This window comes from Triticum dicoccoides, chromosome 6A (assembly GCF_002162155.2).
Source record: "Triticum dicoccoides isolate Atlit2015 ecotype Zavitan chromosome 6A, WEW_v2.0, whole genome shotgun sequence".
Taxonomy (NCBI): domain Eukaryota; kingdom Viridiplantae; phylum Streptophyta; class Magnoliopsida; order Poales; family Poaceae; genus Triticum; species Triticum dicoccoides.
Genome location: NC_041390.1, coordinates 112,812,437 through 112,835,125, shown reverse-complemented (window position 1 = coordinate 112,835,125; position 22,689 = coordinate 112,812,437). Strand labels below are relative to the sequence as shown.

General features: G+C 44.9%; 2 protein-coding genes across 6 annotated transcripts; both read right to left on the bottom strand.

Moving 5' to 3' along the window:
• Positions 1-6,246: 6,246 nt before the first annotated feature.
• Positions 6,247-12,802, bottom strand: LOC119315735 (LRR receptor-like serine/threonine-protein kinase GSO1). Its single transcript, XM_037590239.1, has 3 exons — positions 10,339-12,802; positions 10,252-10,268; positions 6,247-9,210 (listed from the first exon to the last, which is right to left on the bottom strand). Exons 1-3 carry the CDS (start codon positions 12,779-12,781, stop codon positions 6,484-6,486), a joined length of 5,187 nt encoding a protein of 1,728 aa, XP_037446136.1. The 5' UTR covers positions 12,782-12,802; the 3' UTR covers positions 6,247-6,483.
• A 1,444-nt stretch (positions 12,803-14,246) lies between these two features.
• LOC119315394 (F-box/FBD/LRR-repeat protein At2g04230-like) lies at positions 14,247-18,081 on the bottom strand. 5 transcript variants are annotated; one of them, XR_005152761.1, is made up of 5 exons: positions 17,555-18,081; positions 16,451-17,353; positions 16,215-16,373; positions 15,170-16,084; positions 14,247-15,051 (listed from the first exon to the last, which is right to left on the bottom strand). XR_005152761.1 is itself a non-coding variant. In XM_037590019.1 (5 exons), the coding sequence occupies exons 1-4, from the start codon at positions 17,558-17,560 to the stop codon at positions 15,689-15,691; spliced, it is 1,464 nt and encodes a 487-aa protein (XP_037445916.1). In that variant the 5' UTR covers positions 17,561-18,081; the 3' UTR covers positions 14,247-15,615; positions 15,680-15,688. The 5 variants fall into 5 exon arrangements, 4 of the variants coding, with proteins under 4 accessions (XP_037445916.1, XP_037445917.1, XP_037445915.1 ...); XM_037590019.1 differs by having other exon boundaries at positions 14,247-15,615; positions 15,680-16,084; XM_037590020.1 differs by having other exon boundaries at positions 14,247-15,546; positions 15,680-16,084.
• Between the last annotated feature and the right edge of the window lie 4,608 nt (positions 18,082-22,689).

The window sequence follows — 22,689 nt, the reverse complement described above, 5'->3', positions numbered from 1 at the left end:
TCTTTTGATCAAACACACTAAATGGTGCAACTTGAAAAATGTATCTGTCCAGCGGTTGAACTGAGTAGAACCATACCCATGATTCTTCCAGAAGTAGAAGCATTGGTGCAAGATAGAAGTAGGTATGAAAGATCCGCTCGTAGAGTTGTTGATCATGCCAACAATATTTGCACTGAAGTCAATTGCTGGCCCTCCATCATCAAACTATTAAAATGTCATCCACAATGTTGTAGAATTGAAAATGATACAAAAAATTGATTAATCGGACAACGGTAAATAAAATTCAACATAAAAAAAACGTCAGTGTGAGGGCTTCTACGCGACACTGCTCCGCCAGGCAGCAATTCAGTTGGGTGTGTGTACTTCAAATTTGTAATCAGCACCTTCCATTAAAATGATGAGTTGCTCATACGCAAGCAGTCTACTGTGAGATGCATATTATTGTTTAGTCTTCATTTGTGGATCTGCTTCTCAGACATGGGGAAGATTTGTCTCAGTAAGTTTATATGATTAGAAATAATAAAGTCTCGACTTTTTTGAACGATCCTGTTTTTATCTATAGACTTCCAGAGCATGTCGGGAAGTATGTGCATTGTGGAAGACATCACCACTGCCCTTGTGGCTTTAGAAGAATATAATATTTCATTAATTTGCGTGATTATGATTTGATAAAAGCCCTCGGGGAATCAAGCTTGCTTACGATGTAAGTTTAGTTGATGGTCTTGTGACACTTATTAGATTTTTGTATTATGCTCATATTGATACTAGAGATAACTTTGGATGATCTCCTACTTATACTGAGAATGATGATCTGCCTGACACTAGAATTTATTGGGAGGTTGCCAATGCCATTTGATTTCACTCATCTCACCGAAGCTCAATTGGTTCAGGTAGCAAACTTATTTGCATGTTTTGGTTTCTTTACTAGCCATCTTATTCAAGGTCAGCTTTGTGGTCTAATCTACTAGATCCTACACTGCAGTTGTTCCTTCCCATTTTGTCAACCACTTAAAAACCTAGCTAATATATCTTTTCAACTTCTCCGGTAGCCCATGAACCAATAGGCAAACAATAGAAGTTGTTTAAAATGAATAATGTTAGCCTGTGATTTATTTTCACCAGAAGTTTTCATTGAAGAATTCCTTCTTTGGTGATCTATAACAAGAAACATGGCATAGCAATGGAAAATTGTGTTGTCTTTGAATGTATATACCTCATTGTCATCATCTTCACGAATCATGTACATGAAGTGTTGTCTTTGAATGTATAAGCAGCCAGTAGTCTTTTAGTTAAACACTTCATATTGATCATCTCCCACTAGTGCACTTGCCTACATCCATTTGCTGCTGAACTGGAAATATGGCATGTGAAGAAATGAGGGCATAGATGTCTTTCTTTGAATACACTAGTCTGTTACTAGTCACTAGTACTATTTTTGCATGGAAAAACTGAATTGAGTGCTATTTGACATGTTCATTTTCACTGGTGTTACTTTTCTTAAAAAAGGAAAACAGACTTGATTTGTGCAGCCTATCTTGCCGGACCTAACAAAGATGCATGTGATTACCATGCGAATGAGAAGAGGACCGGAACTACGTAATAATTAAGGGGCTTAGAGAGGAAACCTAGTTTTTCTCTTAACTTCTCTTCTTCAGCCCTCAAGGCCTTGTATATTTCCGGGTTGCGAAATCTGTTTTACATCGCTCCGTCTTTGTCTCTGGGGATATACGGCTCGCAGATCGGGGAGCTCGGTGCAGAGGAGACCACCTCTTCCTCCTCCTCCAATCTGACCAGATTTCTCTTCTTAGCGTCCTCATCCTCCTCATCGGGGATCCTCGATTGTGTGGTACCGGCCCCGAGTGCGGGAGATGTTGGCCCGGGTTCCTGACGAGTCCGCGGCGGCGGCCGCCGTCGCTTTCTTGCGCTCGACATGGACCCAGACGCCCCTCCCTCTTGTTTAGGGATAACGTACTTCTTTCTTCTAGCCCCGCTCGACATGGTGGGCAGCAAATTAGGACGAGATGACCGGCGACGCTCGGGCGCCGCCGCCGTCGGGCAGAAACTTGGTGTTTTGATCGTGGGAAGGAGAGCGGCGCGGCAGCAGCGGCGTCGGTTCGTGCACTCTTTTTTTTTAAGGAAATAGCGCACCTTTGATGTCCCAGGGAATGACATGTCACGGTTCAGTACTTGAGATGAATAGAAAAATACTCGAGGGGAGGTCAATACTCAACAGCATAGGAAACCTCCATCCGACGCAGGAGGTCGGTGGTGATTTTTGGCTGTTATTAGAGTTATTAAACACGACTTTGCGTGTCCATATCCGATTCCAAACATGTGTATGTGTTCGTGTAGGTTTCAAAGCAATCACCCTCGCACCCTGCACCCTTGTAAAGAGCCTTTGCTCGCGTACTGCTCCTGCTCGAGCCAGCTTGTGGCAGGAACCAAGACATCCAGCGTAGCTTCGTCGTCTTCATCATCAGAGCCGTCTTGCCGGAAATTGCTCAGGCGTCGGCGTGCGGGCCGGCTGTGCTAACAGGGACAAGAGCAAGCCAAGAAGTCAGGTGAGAAGCAAAGTCACCGCCACATATGTCTCTTCTCGCGCAGGGGCGGAGACAGGGGGTGCGAGCAGGGGTCAGACACCCCCTCGCCTCGCCGCTGCTGTTCGAGGAATCCCTCTGTGCTCGTGGGGATTTCTCACGCACTTCAGTTTCGTCAGTGTAAGAAGAAGCAATAGGAGAGAAGCAGGTCGTATGTTCATGTATCTGTCGAGTGTTACAAATGTACAGAACAGAGGAGGATGCAGGTGCGGCTACTACGCTAACAAACTCCGTAACAAACTCATCTAGATAAGCTCGTGCGATCATGCATTAGAGACTAGGACTGGTAGTTACGGAGAGAGAGAGCTACGTTGGTTCAGTCTCAACGGGTTCAGAAAATTCAGTTTGTTGGTTTCGCCCAAGTTTCAGTTGTTAGCTAATTTCTCGCGCACGTCGTCCACTTCGTCCCATCAGTCATGCACGTACCCTACCTCGCCGCTGCACTCGCACACATCGACGCCGGTAGTTGTTGGCCGGTCCAGTCGGTCTGACTCGGGCTTCGTCAGCATCGGTCCGGTCCCCCAAAACAGGACCGCTCGCCTCCTCGGTCCGGTCCGGTCCGGCCCGCCGGCGGCCGGTCCAAACGACGGCTCGGACCGGGACCAGACCGTGTCCACCCTGAGTTGTACGCACACATCAGAAAAAATGGATTATGTGCAGCCGTTGGATCAAGGAGGAAAATTTCCTATCCTTCCCGTAATTACATTTGTGGCTTCTAGGTCTGGTGGGTCCGGACGGAAGTCCCTGCGCCGCCGCCCGTCGCCTCTCGCCGCTATCCGCCGTTATCGAGGATGAGCCGCAGAGGGCAGTCCAGTACTCCACTCCAGCAGTACTGAATCCACGAGAGACATAGCTGCTTGTCTGCTTCACCGGCCGCCATCATACATCAGCAGGTTAACTTCAAGGAATTAAGGTCCGTCACTATTGAATCTTTATGAATCACGATTATACATTCTTTGAACTAAAGTTAAGTTACTAATTAGATGCAGTAAGATTGTGATTTAGAAATCTAATTTCACTTATTGCTTAATGTTTCAATAATTGAAGGGTGAGGAAGAAGAATAAACTAAAAAATAGATTCAGTTTTCAAGCGGCTCAAATATTACTAAACATGCAAATCCACTTGAGGATCAACCTATGGTAGATGATAGTTCTGATCCCAATGCAGTTGCTATGCAAACAAATGATCAGCATACTGTGGCATCAGTAGACATTTCAGGACTAAGTAGAATTGAAAGCACAAGATATAAGAGGAATCTTGGCCCAGCTTCGAGATATTGTGCCTCTAGAACGATTATTATCTTGCTCGCCCCCCTCATGCCCAAATCCTGGCTCCGCCCCTGTTCTCGTGTACATGCGACTTCCTTCCCATTTTCCTTTTCTTCTATTGGCTCGATTCAGATTCTGATACGAGATCTGTTGTTTTAAGTTGCAGCGATTGGGATGGATTGATTATTATTCTGAATGTCTTAATATTATTTTGCCATGGACTCGTCGGATCTTAGTTAGGCCATTTGTCGATTTCGGCTGCACCTTTTTCTTTTATAGTAAAAGAATTCCTGATCCGATTTCATTAGCGATTCCAGTTGCACAAGGAGTAGGATTATAGAATACAATCAATACAAACTGATTTTGATTTATATCGTACTCGAATTTGAATTGCAGGGCTACATAAAAACCATCAATAGGCACTTCGAGAAATTCGAATTGCATGACTACATAAAAACCATTGAGCAGGCGGTTTCAGTGCAAGAAGCCAATGGGGAAGAAAAAAATCATGCTAAAACGGCGGCCTATTGAGAAGCCACAACACCTTTATTTTGTCCTGAATGACTGGTCATGGGGATACAATATTCGAAAGATCGATTTGACATTTGGCGACGAGCGGAAAGGTGCCATCTGCACCAGCGAGCATATATTACCATCTGCCATGTTTTGCTTGCAGGGACGTCGTGGCGAGCCTAAAGCCATCATGGATGCTTTTGACAACATGATTTTGGCTATGCCACCCTTGGACCACATACATGGGGTGAACAGTTTGGGTCTACACTGTGGTGCCGTAATTGACACTCATGCGCGGACCTTCATTAATGGACCATGGCAGGACACATCGCTGGATATAGTCAACCCAATCTGCATTCCTGTTGGTGGCAGGCTCTTTTTCCTTGGTGATAGCTCCTCCCGGATGCTCTACCAGGCATGTGATGATGCCTACTTCTACAACTTCGTGTGGGCGTGATCGGAGCTCCCCAAGCTAATCTTTCGGTGTCAACTTGTCACATCCTATGCCGTGCACCCAGATGAGAGCACCATCTTCATTAGCGGGTCGTTCGACGGCCCTAGTCTACCACCTTCAGCATTAACACAACCGATCCCACCACCATCAGCTTAGAGGAGCATGTGAACCCTCAGTGGAAGCAACATGGTATGTGGCAGTTGCCCTTCACCGGACGTGGTTACTTTGATCCTGAGTTGGACGCTTGGGTTGGGCTTTCCGCACAGCTGGACACTATTGGCCACATCTGCTCATGTGATGTGGTGTCTACCAACTCCGGCACAAGCCATCAGCAGTGCCCAGCCATGAAGGTCGGCAAGGAGAACTTGTTCAGCGAGTTCCCAGACGAGAGGCACATAGGTGCCACCCTAGTCTATACGGGTGGTGAGAGCAAACTCTGCCTCCTGGAGGTCATCTACATGCAAGCTGACTCGGCTAACAAGCCAACTGAATCTGATGAGAAGAATGAGGACTTCGACGATGGGTTGAATAACACTTATTTCAATGAGACGACTGTTGGCGAGGCGGCTGATTCTGATGAGATGAATGAGTACTCTGCTGATGAGGTGGACGAGGAGCAAGATCATAAACGATTTTTGCGATTGACGACCTTTTCACTTAGGTATGATAGGAATGGAGACCTGAGAACTGGCAATAGCCGGCGGGTTCGGTACTATAGTTTGCCCCAAGAAGTTAATGACTCGATGCTTGAGTATCCCGTGGCATTTTGGATGTAATTAGGAACCATGAATTTGCATATTGCGTCACATAATATGGGCATGATATGCGTCATGTAATTATCACTTGCATGAACAACAGACCATGGGTGGAGATTTAAGGCCGATGTTATTTATGTAGTCACTCAAAAAAATATTACCATGTATTTTGCTTAGCCTTTCTGTATGAAAATAATCTGCCTTCTGGACTTTTCATCTATAAGCATGGGATTGTGCACATGTTTGTTGCCCCTTAATGGCCTCATGGTGTCTACCGCTCAAACGCTTGCGGGTGATGACAACAGCGGCGACGAGGCGAGCACCTGCCCTCACACATCTCCAGTCAGTGAGGCGACCTGCGGTGCACGTGCTCAACGGGGAGCACAATGACCCAATCTTTTGGTGCGAAGTTCATAGTACTCACCTTAGCCTTGCATTCTTTTGACTCCTCATAGTGAATGAAAACAACACTGTTGCCTTCCCTAAAAAATGGCACTTTCCGAATCCACAAATAACCATAACACGATGCTAACAAAAATGATGCACATTTTTAGCAACTTACAGCCAAGTCTGTCCACTAGAACTTACTGGTAACAAATATTATAAGATCTACAACAGACGCATATGAAAACATAAGCAAGACATGCACCATTACCACTGACCAAAGCAGAATAGGCTTTACAAATATTATGAGATTTATTACAACAGACGCTTACAAAAACATGAGTGAGACATGCACCGTTACCCCTGACTAAAGCTGTATAACAAACTTATTCAAAAAAAAATCTGCATAACAGAAATCCCATGCCAATACATGGCATACTTGCCTTGAACGTTGAAACAAAATATGTCAAGTCAACTAAGACATTCAATACTTGGACAGCTTTCTGTACTTTCAGATATGCATCATCTTCTTCATAACCTTTTGTTGCATGGCATCAATGCAACTCAAGAAAGCACATCGCCACAGCTTCCAAAGAAATAACGTACCAAACCATAACCACAAACCAAAAACCGTTCCAGCAATCACTGAGTAGTACATCCAAATGGTTTCAAGTTCTTCATGTTGTTCCATTCCCCTATCCGAGTCATTTTTACATGAAATGTTCAACAGAGAGCCACAAAGTCCCATGTTGTTGCTATAAATTGACGGATCATCCAATGTTTGGAGTTGATTGCCTGTAGGTATCTCCCCGGATAGAAGGTTGTTTGAGAGATTAAGAGAGCTGAGGAATATCAAGTTCGATATGCTAGGAGGAATAGGGCCTGATAGTTTGTTCCACGAGATGTCAAGGGATTCTAACAACTTCAGATTGCCAATATCCTTCGGGATACCACCAGATAGATGATTTCTTGACATATTTAGAAACTGGATGCCTCTAAGATTTGTCAACTCTAAAGGGATTTCACCAGATAGAGAATTGCTGGAGAGATCAATACCAGTCACAAATGCATCTCTTCCCTTAAATGTATGCTCCCGTCCCTTCCAAACTATGTCCGTGCTGCCATTGTAAAAATATCCAAAGGTGGTAGATCGTATGTTGATTGTTAGAACCGGCTGCAACATGTCTGACTGTCTCATTGAAGGAAAATATGCAAAACTTCCTGGTATGGTCCCTACGAATTTATTTTCAGCCAGATCAAGTAATTGCAGATGGGAGAGCTGTGATAGCTGCCAAGGAATACTTCCATAGAACATATTTGATCGCAGTCTAAGGATCCTCAGCAGATGATTGCTTTCCCCTATCCACGGAGGAATTGCACCAGAAATCTCATTGTTCCCGAGATCTAAAATAACAAGGCTTTTGAAGTTCTTCATCACTGCTGGAAAGCAACCTGTGAACTTGTTGTTCGACAACTGCAGCAATCTTAGTGAAGTATTGTAGTAAGTTGAGGTTGGAACTTCTCCAGAAAAAGCATTGCTTGACAAATCCAAGGATTGTAAATCTTTCAAGTTCCACAAGCAACCAGGAAACTGTCCAATTAACTTATTATTTGATAGACCCAAGAGTCGCAAATGTTTTAGTTGACAAAAGGCAGACAATGGTTCTGACAAGAAGCTGCTATTCCCAGCCACCTTAAGAACTGCCAACTTCCTGCTATCAAGATTAGGAATGATACCTGTAAACTTGTTGCTAGACAAGTCAAGGACAACAAGATTTACCAACAACGTGATGGCTGCAGTAAGCTCGCCCTCAAGATGGTTGAAGCTGATGTCAAGGAATTTCAAAGATGTCGCATTACCGATATCTGGCGGTATTGTTCCAGTTATGTGATTCTTGTACAAGGACAATAGCTGCAAGTTCCGCATGCTTCCCATCTCCACTGGGATCGAGCCAATAAAATTGTTGTTGTACAGGGCGAGAAAAACAAGGTCCTTCCACTTGCTGATCTGTGGGAGGATGCTTCCGGTCAACCAGTTGTTGGATACATCAAAAACCTTCATCTTGGTCCAGTTTGTAGAAATCTCTTGTGGAATGGTACCATTGATTCTGTTGTTCCCTATGTCAAAATAGTGCAAATTCCGCAGTCTGCCATAAGATGGCGGCACGCTTCCAAACAAATGATTCCCTTCCAGTACCATGTGTTCAAGACTGGTAAGATTCCCCAGCTCGGGCGGAAGACTAGAAATCAAATCAGTGTTTCCAATGTTAAGCCGCTGTAGCAACTGAAGCTCCCCAAGTGAGGTTGGGATCGACCCACCAAGTGAGTTGTTGTACAGCGAAAGTATTCTCAATCCTGTTATCATCCCAAGCTCCTTAGGGATTCCTCCTGTGAGATTATTTGAGTTGAGATATAGCCACTTGAGCTTTTGGAGCCTTGAGAGTGAGCGAGGGATGGAACCAGAGAATCCATTAGAGGATAAATTCAGATACCACAATCTTGGAACCATCTCAGGCAGTGAATCTGGTAACGGCCCTGAGAAGGCGTTACCCGATAAATCTAGAGACCTCATACTAGGACTAGAGCAGTTGAGGATGAATTGTGGGAAGGTACCATTGAGGTCATTATTAGCTAGAGATAGCAACTTCAAAGTGGACATAGGTGAAAACTTGGCATATTCCGGGTTGGTCAAGTGGTTATTTCCCAAATCTAACTCAACAATCACTGGAAGCTTACTAAGTTGGTAGGGAATGGCACCAGCAAGATTATTATAGCTCAAGTCCAGAACATCAAGGGACATCAACATGGAGATATTGGCTGGGACGACGCCAACAAGGTTGTTGTTGTAAAGATCTAGCAGAGTGAGGTTCTGGAACGCTGCAGAGTAGAAGGCATGAAGCGTACCATGGAGCCCCGCGTCGGGAAGGTGGAGCTCGGTAACATGTCCGGCGGCATCACAGGTGACGCTGAACCAAGAGCATGTAGAGTTGGTAATCGACCAAGAGGACAGCAAGTTGGCACCAATCAAAGTGGACTTCCATCGAAGTAGTGCTTCTGCTTCCGGGTTGGTCGCCTTGGCCGTGCATACGAGCAGGAAAACGGAAATATGGAAGAATTTCAGCAGCGCCATTGCAGCGGACAGAATGTTGTATGCATTGCCTTTAGAAGTAGCTGCACATGGACCAAAGTTATTATATGGGAAAAAGTGAATATATTTCAGCGTCGTCGCAGTCACTGGGCGGGGTATATGTTCATAAAGAAATCAGATTTGGGGTTACCATGTGAGGAAAATATCAAACCTATCAGTAATGAGAGGCAACACTCTTGGCTATCCCAATTCCTAGCCCCACAGGGGTGTGATTGCAGGTAAAGTCATGGCTGATGACTGAGACTGCTCAGAGTATGTATGTGGTTGTAACCGTCTGCTAACACAAAGCCAACCAGCTGCATTGCTAAAGTCCAACGCTCCAATCAGCCAGTCCATGTCTAGGATTGAATGCCAATTCTTGCCCACATGGAACCTTCAAAAGTCTACAATGAGATAAAAATAAATAGCATAACCCATCTTTGGTTCAGTTCAAGCAATTATGTGGCTGTGAGCTTCTGTACCTAAATCATCCAATTATATGCATATAATTCAGACGCTTATTTCACTAGCACGGGTAGCCAACTGTATCTAGAGGGGGATGACAAATACACGAACTCGTGCGTCGTGCCAGATGCAACAACAGGCTTGCTCGCTTCCCTACTGACGGCATCTTGTAGCAACCTTCAGATTGTCAACTGACCATTAACTTATAAATTTATTTTTGAAAACCAAACACAAAATCTGCAGAAAGGGATGAAAAACAAACACATCTACTCCCCCTCCTTAGGATCCTCCGACTTGATCGCAGCTTGAGGGCGATGAGGAGGTCATCTCCGGCAGGCCTCCGGCACATGTGGTCACAGCCTCATAGGAGAGAACGATGGTCTGGCTGCCGGAGAGGAGGATGGTGTTGAGCTCATGACCGACTATACAAATACGCCTAAGCAAAGCTCGAAAAAAATACTGACCGCAACCATGAAACATACATAACTGTAACTCACATATTTCAGAGAATCAAAGCCTGATACAAATTACGTTTCGAAAAAAAAGCCTAATACAAATATGTACAAAATTGATCTCTCACATATACTGTAACAAATTATAATTCAATTCTGTCCCATGCTCGCATGAAGAAATACTGTCTGTTGGTAATGATCTAAACGCTCTTATATTTCTTTACGGAGGGAATACATCTGCATCCACTTCCACTGCATAAAGTAAACAACAGAAAACTTCAAGAAAGCAACATAGTGGGACACAAAGTGCCATGCTGTCAGGTACGCTTCATCTTCAGCATAAACTTCTGCTGCATGGCATCGATGCAACTGAAGAACGTAAACCTCCAGATGCTCCAGAAAAACAATGTTCCAAACCATATCCAGAAACCAAAGACAGTTCCAGCAATCACTGAGTAGTACAGCCACAGGGTTTCAAGTTGATGGTGGCCTTCCTTTGCCCCATCCAGTGCTGTTGTAGAACTCGAACCATTTTTACATGGAATGCTCAGGGGGACACCACATAGTCCCAGGTTGTTGCTATAGATGGAGGGGTCATCCAGTGTTTGTAGCTGATTTCCTGAAGGTATCTCTCCTTGAAGAAGGTTGTTGGAGAGATTAAGAGAGCTGAGGAACATCAGGTGTGATATGCTTGGAGGAATAGGACCTGAGAGCTTGTTCCATGAGAGGTCAAGAGACTCCACATCTTTTAAATTACCAATGTTACTTGGGATAGCACCAGATAAATTATTTCTTGACAGGTTCAGGAACCGAATGGCTCCAAGATTCAACAATTCTGCAGGGATCTCGCCAGAAAGGTAGTTGCTTGATAGATCAATACCAGTCATAAGCATAATTTTTCTACTGTAATTATAATCACGCCCCTTCCAGATTATGTCAACCTGGTCACTGTAGTGAGGCAGAAAGCTGTCAACCATCACCATGGGCCCGCTGTTATGTTCCAGTTCTGGCTTTGTCATGATTGTGTAATTAAAGTTAGCAAAACTTACAGGTATGTGACCTGTAAGATTGTTGTCAGCAAGGTCAAGCAACTGGAGATCAGAGAGTTGTGATACCTCGCAAGGAATACTTCCATGAAACATATTTGACCGCAGCCGGAGAATTCTTAGCATAGAGAGGCTAGCTCCTATCCATGAAGGAATTTTGCCTGAAAACATATTGCCTCCAAGATCCAAAAATTCCAGGAGTTCTAAGTTCTTCAGAACAGATGGAAAGCAGCCTGTCAGGTTGTTGTTTGATAGATCTACTGAATCTAGTTGAGAAAAGTCAACCGTCGAGGCTGTAACTTCTTCAGCAAAGGCATTGCTTGACAAATCCATGTATGTAACAGAAGGTATGTTCCAAAAACAACCAGGGACCGCTCCAGATATGAGATTCTTCGACAAGTCCAATAGTTTTAGATTAGGTAGCTCACAAAAATTATTGTCGGCAATGCCCGTGAACTTGTTTCCAGACAGGAGTATATCAGTGAGAGGAAGGAGGGACAAGATTCCTGGAATCTCTCCCTCCAAGAGGTTGTTGCTGAGGTCAAGGATTTGTAAATAAGACAAATTACCAAACTCCAATGGTATTGTACCAGTAAGGTTATTACTGGATAGGTCCAGTGCATAAAGGTTGGGGAGATATCCTAGCTCTGCACGGACCTTTCCGATGAGGCAGTTGCCTCGGAGTACCAGTGTGTCTATTACCTCCCACCTAGTGATCTCCGGTGGGATGCTCCCGACCAAGTCGTTGTTTGCCACATCAAAAGTACGGAGCAAGGTCCAGTTTGAGAACCACTCCAATGGGATGCTGCCGCTGAGATGGTGGTTGTTCGCCACTTGAAACGTTTGCATTTTATTCATCCTAGAAAAAGACGGTGGCAACTCTCCAGAGAGTATGTTCCTTGACAGGTCCATGTTTCCCAGATTAGTTAGGTTACTGAGCCCCTTTGGGATTCCTCCAGTAAGATTGTTCTCCTGGAGATAGAGGCTTTCAATCCTTGCAAGTTTGGAGAGCGACTGTGGTATGCACCCGAAGAACATGTTGGAGGATAGATCAATGAGCCTTAAATTTGGTGCTATATCTGGCAGGGTCGTCGGTATCGAACCCGTGAAGGAGTTACTTGATAGGTCAAGTTGTACCAACCAAACGTTGGTACGGTTGAGGATGAACTGTGGAAAGGTGCCATGTAGGTTGATGCTATTTAGAGATAATAGCGACAAAGTGGGCATAGGCGAGAACTTGGTATGGTCTGGGTTGGTCAAGTGGTTATTTCCCAAATCTAACTCAGCAATCTTTGGGAGATTGCTGAGCTGGTAGGGGATGTCACCAACAAGATTATTCCAGCTCAAATCCAGACTTGTGAGGGTGAGAAACAAAGAGATATTTACCGGGATGACACCGAAAATGTTATTGTAGTAGAGATCAATCCCTGTGAGGTTCTGGAATGCAGGAGAGTATAAGGCATCTAGTGTACCTTTGAGGTCGCATGCAGGAAGACGGAGCAGAGTAACATGACCGGCTGCATCACAGGTGACGCCGTGCCAATAGCAGGTCGGATTGGCATGCGACCATGAGGACAGAGAGGTGGAGTTGAGCAAAGTGGATTTCCATCGGAGGAGCGCTTCTCCTTCAGGGCTGATTGCACTGGCCATGCATAGCAGCAACAGCAGGAGAGGAGAAGTAGCCGAGACAAACAGAAGATTTTTGAGTTGGGATGCCATCGCCAAACTAGATGAACTGCACGCTTGTTTTGCCTCCACGAACTAGGTATTTAGGCCCGTATATATATATATATATATATATATATATATATATATATATATATATATATATATAACCAGGAGACTGCATTCCAGGAAGCAGATGAACGCAGGTCCACTCGCTCCCCTATCATCAATGATCCAATAGCACTCAAGGAAAAGGCGAAAAGCTAGCACCAACCTTTTGAATAAACCATATGCCGTGTTAGAAAGGGCTGTGACTTGGCTCAAGAAGAATAAGTGCACAGATTTCCGGTCCAAAGAACAGACATCTTCAGTCGTCGTCGAGTCAACCATCCTATATCTTTCTCATCCTACAGTTCAGAACTCACTACAAATTAGCATATTTGTGGCATTTATCAATGCGTAATGTACATTTGTGGCAGAGGCACTGGTTCCTACGTAGTTCAAGTTTTTATTTGGTGTCGCAGGTGATTTATGTGGCTGAATTTTAGTTGCAAAACAGGAGTCTGTGAGAGGACATGTTCTTTCTGAGCATTTAGTTCAAATCTGGTGTTTCCACGTAGTACATTGTATGGATGCGATGGGAAGGTAGACTGGAGCTACACATGCATGCGAACAGCGTTGGCCTGGTAAGCAGGTTAATACTCCCGTGCCGTTCCGACAACGCTGCCGTGTTCTCTCCTGCATGCTGCATGTGCAGGTAATGCGCTTACTGAGAGCGAGCTAGCTGTACTACATACTAGCAAATTTTTTTTTCGGAGACTACATACTCCCTCCGTGGAAACACCTTCTTCCACGGAGGAGTAGCTCGTTACCAACAGTCCAACACCTTCTTCCGGGAAATTCTCCCAACCTTTTGCACCAGGTTGATGTGGGTTAATTTGCTACAGTACTGAATATGAAATGTGCACATACGTACTTTTCTTATCGGATATTACTATTGAAGATCAGGCCCTATGGATCCCCACTTTTTAAATTTTAATACTGTAATTAAATCTTAATGTTTCAGGAAAATCTGGAAAAGTAGCAAATGTATTATTCACTTTTTAAATTCTAGCATGTACTTCATGATGAATATATACGTCCAAATGTGAGCTGCAAAAAAACAAAATCATGAATTTGTTTAGCACATGTATTATTCACTATAAAAGTCTATGATTTTCTATGTATGGCTCACATCATAATATATTTCATCATGAAAATTTACAACCATGAGTATACATATCTGGGTGTACTTGTGTTTTTCTAGAATTGTTTGAAACTTTAAATTTTGATTTTCATTATAATTTTCTTAAAAAAATTGGGCTCCATTGGCCAATAATCTGCAGTCCCTTACTTTGGCACTCCTTATTTACTTGACTTGCTAAGTGGCATTAAAAGAAAGTTACTTTTTCTCTATTCATGCAACACAAATATCATTTAGTAAGATACATATAGCTTTTCTGAGAACACGCAGAAGATATGCAGTGAAAGGACATGTTTTACTATTACTGTGCTCACAAATTAGCATCCACCACCCTCAAAATAATAATTAAGCACCCTAAATAAACAAATTACCATCCAAATGGACTTAAGCGTTAGGACTTAGGATCCACAGAAAGACAGTGATATTGTTGTTTCCTCACAGAAAAATGAATAGGGGAGGAAATGTTTTGTGGGAAGCAACAAGGTGCACTATTGATGCTTAAACTCGGATTGCAAACCCTCAGATTCAAGTCTCTTAATCTGAAGAGATAAATAGTCTAACAAGGCATCTACGCCAAAATGGCTTGCTCAAGATGAAACGTTGCAGCTGCCCGTTCAACAAGCTCCTATGATTGTGTCCTATGTTGTGCCTACTCCCTTGAAAGCTGTTTTCACTGCTTCTTCCTTGATGATGTATTGGGCAGGGCTTCTGAAGATGGAGGATAGAGCCACATTTCAAGCTGGAGTGCAGAGGGTGATTCAGGTGGCCTCGTCTCTGGCCGATCATTCTGCTTCTCGGGGCAGGCTCATGATTGAAGATGCTGCTCGTGTTCAGCGTGGATGAAAGATGATTGCTATGCTCTGGTTCTATATGCCTGCTGAGATAGTCTTTGCAAGATTTTTGTGATCTGAGATCCCAGCCTGTGCTACTGCTCGTAGTTGGTGGTGTTAATAGGTCTTTGCCCTGTGGTAAGTGTTTCGACAGCGAGCACCTGCAGCGGGTTTCCTGTTAATGCCCCAGCTCGCTTCTCCACTTTCCCGCCCCCTTTTCTGTTGGTTCAGTTGTAGCTAAGATTTGCGTACTGAATATTTTCGTTGAGCAATTAATGGAAAGGTGTGTGAGCCCGGTTGGAAAAAAGTACTGACAACACAATTCAGCTAACGTTTCAGGCGAAGAAAGGAATTGCAACACAAACTAACCTGAAAACACTACAGGAACCACATTTTGTCAAGATGATCATCCCTTGAATTAGCGGCTGTATGGAAGTGAATTATGTCCGACGAGTTGATCCTCTTGGTGATTTAGCTTCTTCACACAGCCCTGCTGCCACTTAGGCGGAAACTGCGACGGAAGCTTGCCATAGCACTTGTCACATGTCAACCGATCATACAAGAACACATCCTCTAGATTGACCGATATTTGCATGGCACGCTTGATGTAGTTCATCATGTAGTCTCGAGCTTGAAACCCGAAGATGACGAGCGTGGCCAGACTGTGATGCTGGAAACAGTTGCAGATGATTTCCACTGTGCACCTTTATCCTCGCTATACGAGAGTGAATTCCTCTCCTTTGTATCTGTTTCCATTTTACACAAATGATCCCATGCCCGTAAGAAGCTCTTTTCATGCAAAACCTTGACAAGTACTGACAACACAAAAGTGTTCAGCTATCTTTTCAGGCAAAGAATGGAACTGCAGCATAAACTAACCTGAAAACACTACAGGAACCACAGCTTATCAACATGATCAGGCCTTAAATAGCCGATGGTCTGGAATTGCATTATGGCAGACGACTTGATCCCATTTGTGATAAACTTCTCCACACAGTCCTGCTTCCACTTAGGCGGAAACCGCGACGGGATGCTGCGGCACTTGTCACACGTCAACCGATCATACAAGAACACGTCCTTTAGATTGACGGCTGTTTCCACGACACGCCTGACATAGTTCATCATGTAGTCTCGAGCTCGGAACCCGAAGATGGCGAGCGTGACCAGACTCTGATGATGGAAAGCAGTTGCAGATGGTTCCCATTCTGCACCCTTATTCTCACTGTACGAGAGTGACTTCCTCTCCTTTGCATCTGTTTTCATTTCACACAGATGATCCCATACCTGTATACCATAGGAAGATAGGTAAACAGAAACATTTTAAGTGACTCACAGCCATTCGTATTCAATGTGAATAATGGCAAACTTCAAAATTCGGTAGATAGAAGAGAGCAAGATTTAGGTAAGAACATACACTCATGTACAGCTCCTTCAGGTTCGGCGCGGCTTTAAGTATGAACAATGTCCAGGTGAGATCATACCCCTCAGGCATATTACTTAGATTCACAAACCTTAATTGGTGGAACACATATGCCAGCCTTTCCGTCAGACATTCTGGTTGAACCCAAATCTGCTACAAACGAAAACATGATGAGCTGAGCAAATAAGAAGTGTGACCAGAGCTAGGGAAAAAAAGCATTTTTGACATACCTTTTCAGAATTAAATCCCAGCTTCAAGCGTCTCACAGATGGAGTACGCCTAAGAAACTTGCTTAACTTGATCATCTTGTGCCAACTAAGACTGACATTTGTGAGGCTTACAGTATCAAGCAACGGGACATAACCAAAAGATAGTGGATCTTCAAAAGAGATCCAACCCTCAAAGACGATGCGTGTGAGTTTCGGAAGTGAGTTGAGCTCAACTCTTTCAAATGAACAATTAACAATAGCGAGCTCACTGAGTTGCGTGTGCTCAACTTGCAGCACGGTCCAACTTCCTGAGTCACAATGGAACAGTCGTAGATGATTCAAACGTTTGCAAGTGTTGAGGACGTTAGGGATGTCTGATTCACCAAATCTCATATTCTCTAGGTTAAGGCGTGTGAGACCACCAAATGCATTTGGACATGCATCAAAGAACAGCATGAGTTGTCGCCCGTAGATGACCAGATCATCATCGTCGCAAAATATATTATCTCTCTCCGTCAAAATTGTGAACTCAGCTATCTGAACCTTCTGGGTTGCCATGGCGTAAGCAACAGCATGCCCAATGGATATTGGATCATCTTCTCTCAAGAAGAACGTCATGCACAGAAACTGGATGGTATTTCGGCTTAAATCTCTGCGTGCCAGGATGCTCTTTGTCACTTTAACCACAGCTTCGTTGCCCCGAACAATTTCAGCATTGTTGCAATTGAACGCGTCTAAGAAGTCCCAAACATTTATCACAAGTCGAGAGAGCATAGCAGGGAGGTGCCGCCACCGCCCAGAGAGGACACTGGTTCTTGCGGCCTCGCGGATATCAAGTCGATCAATGATGGTAAGCAAAATGTGTTCAGGCAAGTTGCTGAGCCTGTCATCTCCATTGTCTTCCTGCTTCGGACAACTGTCACTCTGCATTTAGAGTAGAAACAAATCAGAGTTGATTCTGTATTGAAGTATGAAAGCTGCAATTTCAACAGTCTCAAAGACGCAAATTCGAAACGTCCTCAGAGATGCTAGTAATAGCTTCTTAGTCTGAAAAATGCAACTTTTCCTGCGGCATCACTGACGAAAGGAAACGGATCTAGAGATATGGGACAAGAAGGAACTCACCACCATTGTGCGGATTAGCCAAGAAGAGGGCAGAGAAAAATAGCCGGGAGTGGGGCGGTCGGCGTCGTGGCTGCTCTCCACTGAATCTTACGGGTTCGGTGGTGAGTGGTGACCGCTCGGGCGTATATATACAACTGATCGATTTCCGCCTCCGGCTGCAACCCGGAGAACGAAAACGAGAGAGACTCGGACAAGCCTCGAGGGGACGGAACGATTTCCGTTTGCAGCTCGAGGAAGAACTGCTTTTTGTTTCCCCGCCTCTTCGGAAACATCACAGGTGGCGATGATGCAGAACGACGAGCCGCCGGGGACGAATCAGCGCGGCGGCTCTCCGTTGCATACGACGATGATGCGGCGCCACGCGACGGCTTTGGATGAGAGCATGGCCAAGGCGCGGCGAGGGGTCTCGGCTGCGTCGGCGCCCGACCGGCGGCTGCCCATCCGTCGCCTCCGATTAACCTCCGAGTATCCCTCCCCCTCCCTCACACGCCTAGATCCGTTTATCGGCGAAGAACTGCACCGGGCGGGCGCTGGATGTGGGGGCAAGATGGTCACGACTTCGGCCTGTACAGTGGACGAGACTTGCCTGCTCTCCGCGTGTGCGTCCATCCGTGCTTTCGCATACGTGGCTTGATTTAATTGAAACAAAATAAAGCCCAGTCTCATTTTCTTAAAATCAGATGCAAGATGATTAGATTAGAAAGAGAAAAGAAAAAAAGACAGCCGTAGGATAAAATGAGAGCACGGATAGGAGCATGGAAAAAGAGCAGGCAAGCCAGATCCGGGAACAGGTACCCAAACCGCAGGGCGTCCCACTCCCGCGGGAAATTGATCCTTTCTCGGCGCTTTTCTGGAACGGGAAGTTGTAGGAATTTTATGGGATAAGATTTTGGAAAAAAACTTCTTTTTAGCCCTTCAATTTATAAGAATGGGTTACTATTCCTAATTAGGATAGAAACCAAGCCTACACATTTCAAATGAAAGAAAACAGATAAAAAAGAATTTAGCCTATGCATTAAAAGGTATTTTTCTTATAAAAATTGAGATACATGTCATCTCACTTCCTATGATTCCTATTCTATGAGAGTTTTACTTTGATACACCTCACTTAGAAGTTTGCACGAACCTTAAAGTGTTGTGTTGTCGTGGTACGCGCGGCAGTGACATCCTAGAGAGTGTTTGACAAAAAACTACCACATTTGGGGTTCGCGTCCCACGGAACTACCACTTTTAAAAAAGTGACTGATAACTACCCCAAAATTGAAATCTCGTGACTAAAAACCACCATTTTCGAAAAATGGCCCGTTTAGAAGATTTAAACGTGTTTATGACATGCGGGGCCCGTCTGTCAGGGATGACGTGGCGGGAAAGTCAACGCCGTTTATTTTTTACCGTTAAGTTGACTGTTATGACAAGTGGGACCCACATCAATCTTCTTCTTCCTCTTCCTCTCTTCTTTTGGCATTTCAACAAACACTTTCAGTGCATGGAGGCGGTGGGACTAGTGCGGAGGCCACCGGCGAGGTGTGGCTGCTGGCCAAGGGAGATAGCTATGACCGGCTAGGTCAAATTCGCGTCGTCGTGGCCCGCCCTCCCCGTCTTCCTGTGGCCGCTGCTAGCGCTCGCCGTCGTGGCCCCGCTCTGATTCGCCCCACCTCCTACCCTCGCTTGTCGTCGCGGCCATCCCATGCGCCCAAAGGTTGGCTTCCCATCCCCTGCGCCCAGTGCTCTGTTCGCCCATGGAGCTACTCCACCACCGCTGCTCTCTGTTGCCCATGCCCGCATCACTATCAAGTAGTAGCTCGGGGCGCTCCACGCGGGGGCCGACGAGGCTGACGCCGCGGTGCGCACGGTGGTTGTAACGCCCTCGATGCGGCTATATCTCCTACGTGTCGAAGCATGACTTAGAGGCATAACCGCATTGAAAGCAGTGTCGCAAGTAAGGTAATCTTCACAACAACCCATGTAAATAGATAAAAGGGGAAAAGATACATAGTTGGCTTACACTCGCCATGTCACACAAATACATGAATAACATTACAATCATCCAATACACTCATGGTCCGACTACGGTATCAAAATAAAGATCAACCCCCACATGCGACAAAGTCTCCGATCGCCCCAACTGGGCACCACTACTGATCATCTGGGAAAGACACATAGTAACGACGAGAGTCTTCATCGAACTCCCACTTGATCTCGGTCATGTCATCTGGAACGGTATCATCGGTCCCTGCATCTGGTTTGGAAGTAATCTGTGAGTCACGGGGACTCAGCAATCTCGCACCCTCGCGATCAAGACTATTTCAGCTTATAGGTAAGGCAAAGGTATGATGTGGAGCTGCAGCAAGCGACTAGCATATATGGTGGCTAACATCTGCAAAAGAGAGCGAGAAGAGAAGGCAAAAGCACGGACGAACAACTATGATCAAGAAATGATCCTAGAACAACCTACGCCAAACATTACTCCAACACCGTGTTCACTTCCCGGACTCCGCCGAGAAGAGACCATCACGGTTACACACGCGGTTGATTCATTTTAATTAAGTTAAGTTTCAAGTTATCTACAACCGGACATTAACAAATTCCCATCTGCCCATAACCGCGGGCACGGCTTTCGAAAGTTCAAATCCCTGCAGGGGAGTCCCAACTTAGCCCATCACAAGCTCTCACGGTCAACGAAGGATATTCCTTCTCCCGAGACATTCCGATCAGACTCGGCATTCCGGTTACAAGACATCCTCGACAATGGTAAAACTAAACCAGCAACACCACCCAGATGTGCTGACAAATCCCGATAGGAGCTGCACATATCTCGTTCTCAAGGCACACCGGATGAGCAAGACGTCGGGTAGGCCAGCCCAGAGTTGCCCCTGGTAGCCCCGGACATCGCTCAGTTGGACCAACACTTAGAGAAGCACTGGCCCGGGGGGTTAAAATAAAGATGACCCTTGAGTCCGCGAAACCCAAGGGAAAAAGGCTAGGTGGCGAATGGTAAAACCAATGTTGGGCATTGCTGGAAGAGTTTTATTCAAGGCGAACTGTCAAGGGGTTCCCATTATAACCCAACCGCGTAAGGAACGCAAAATCCGGAAACATAACACCGATATGACGGAAACTAGGGCGGCAAGAGTGGAACAAAACACTAGGCATAAGGCCGAGCCTTCCATCCTTTACCAAGTGTATAGGTGCATTAAGATAACAAGATAATATAGTGATATCCCAACAATAAACAATGTTCCAACAAGGAACGCTCTCCAATCTTCACCTGCAACTAGACGGTTTGCTAGGACATGGTGGGTTAGAGGTTTGACATGGCAATTTGGGAGGCATGATAAGCAAGTGGTAGGTATCGTAGCATAGGCATAGCAAAAGAGCGAGCATCTAGCAAGCAAAGATAGAAGTGATTTCGAGGGTATGATCATCTTGCCTGCAAAGTTGTCAGAGTTGACTTGATCCTCGTAAGCGAACTCAACGGGCTCCTCGCTCACGAACTCGTCTCCCGGCTCTACCCAAACAAGAACAACAAGCAAACGGAACACAATCAACCACGTGCAATGCTCAAGCAATATGATGCAAATATGGTATGATATGCGGGATGCGATATGTGATGCATATGCAAGATTTGACAAGGAATGATTGAACCTGGCCTCAACTTGGAAATTTAAGAGTGCCACTGGAAAGGTGAGGTGATTTCGGTTGAAATCGATATAAAGATCACCGGAATCGGATGCACGGTTTGGAAATGGCAAGCAAAACAAATATGGCACCGGTCTGCGATAATCAGCAAGTGACCAACTAAATGCATCAAGATAAATATGCTACAGCACCCAAACATGGCAACAAAATGCATGGCAGGGATCCACTCATGATACTTGACAAAAGATGAACACTGAGCTACGGCTAATTCATCCATTAACAGATTCAAACAAGCATGGCAAAAGTGCAAATGAAAACAGGTTTCAGACTTGGTGAAATTAACACAAGTCTGGAATTTATCATCAGGAAGCACACTTTAGAGCATGAAAACTGCATGCTACATGAACTTAACATGGCAAATCAAGGCATGGCATGAAACTACTCAAAGCACTTAACAAAAGTTCCTTAGTGACCTTGAGCCAAAAGGGATCAAAAAATACAATTGCAAGCATGTGAACATGGCAAAAACATAAACAGATTCAGACTTAGTGAAAAACTGGAGCATGCAAAACAGTTAACGAGTAGGCATGTTTACGAGCTCGATGCACTCACTACAGAGCATGGCATGACAAACTAAACATGCACCCATCAAGAAGACATGGCATAGGAGCTAGACATGGCAAGAACAACAATATAGCATGCACGGATCAATAGTAACATCCTCGGCAAAATCGCTAAACATGTCAACAATCTGCCAGGATCATTTTATAGCAAAAGTAGAGCTCGATTGACTCAAACTAGGGTGCTCCATAAATTCAAACAAAGACATGGATGGATAGAGCACCACAATGTTAACAAAACATCCTTACTGATCATCCTCAAAAGAGGCACGGATCACTAGGAAACAACATGAACATATGGCATAACAACAAAATCAGGACAAGGACTTAGTGAAATTCTAAGTCCCTGAAATCAACATTACCGATTACGATACTTTGCAAGCTTGTGCTAGTCACCACAAATATCACAAAAATACACGACAAGCACCCCTGTAATATGGCATGGCATATAACAAAACACATGTAGAGCTCAGGATCATATCACGCACACATTAATCATGGCAAAAATGACAAAATGTCATTTGATGAAACAGATCTGACAAATTCATCACATAGCCCTCTTCCAACAGCATTTCGGACATCAAGATGAGCTCAAATGAAAATGAAGCGATGAGATGAAATGATGTACTCGTCGAGACGAACATTTTGATATTCTACACGCACAAATCGGATCTACGATGAGAGAGTTATGACATGCCAAAGTTTGCAAATATTTAGGGTTCGGGGATGAAAAAGTCAACCAAGGGGAAGACTGGATCTGGATCTCAGATCGACCGGCACTGTAGCGGCGCGCTTCCCAAAGCTCGCCGGCCGGAGTTGTGGTCGACGCGGCCAGATCTCGGAGGGGGGCGCCGGAGAAGAGGAAGTCGCGGTGGC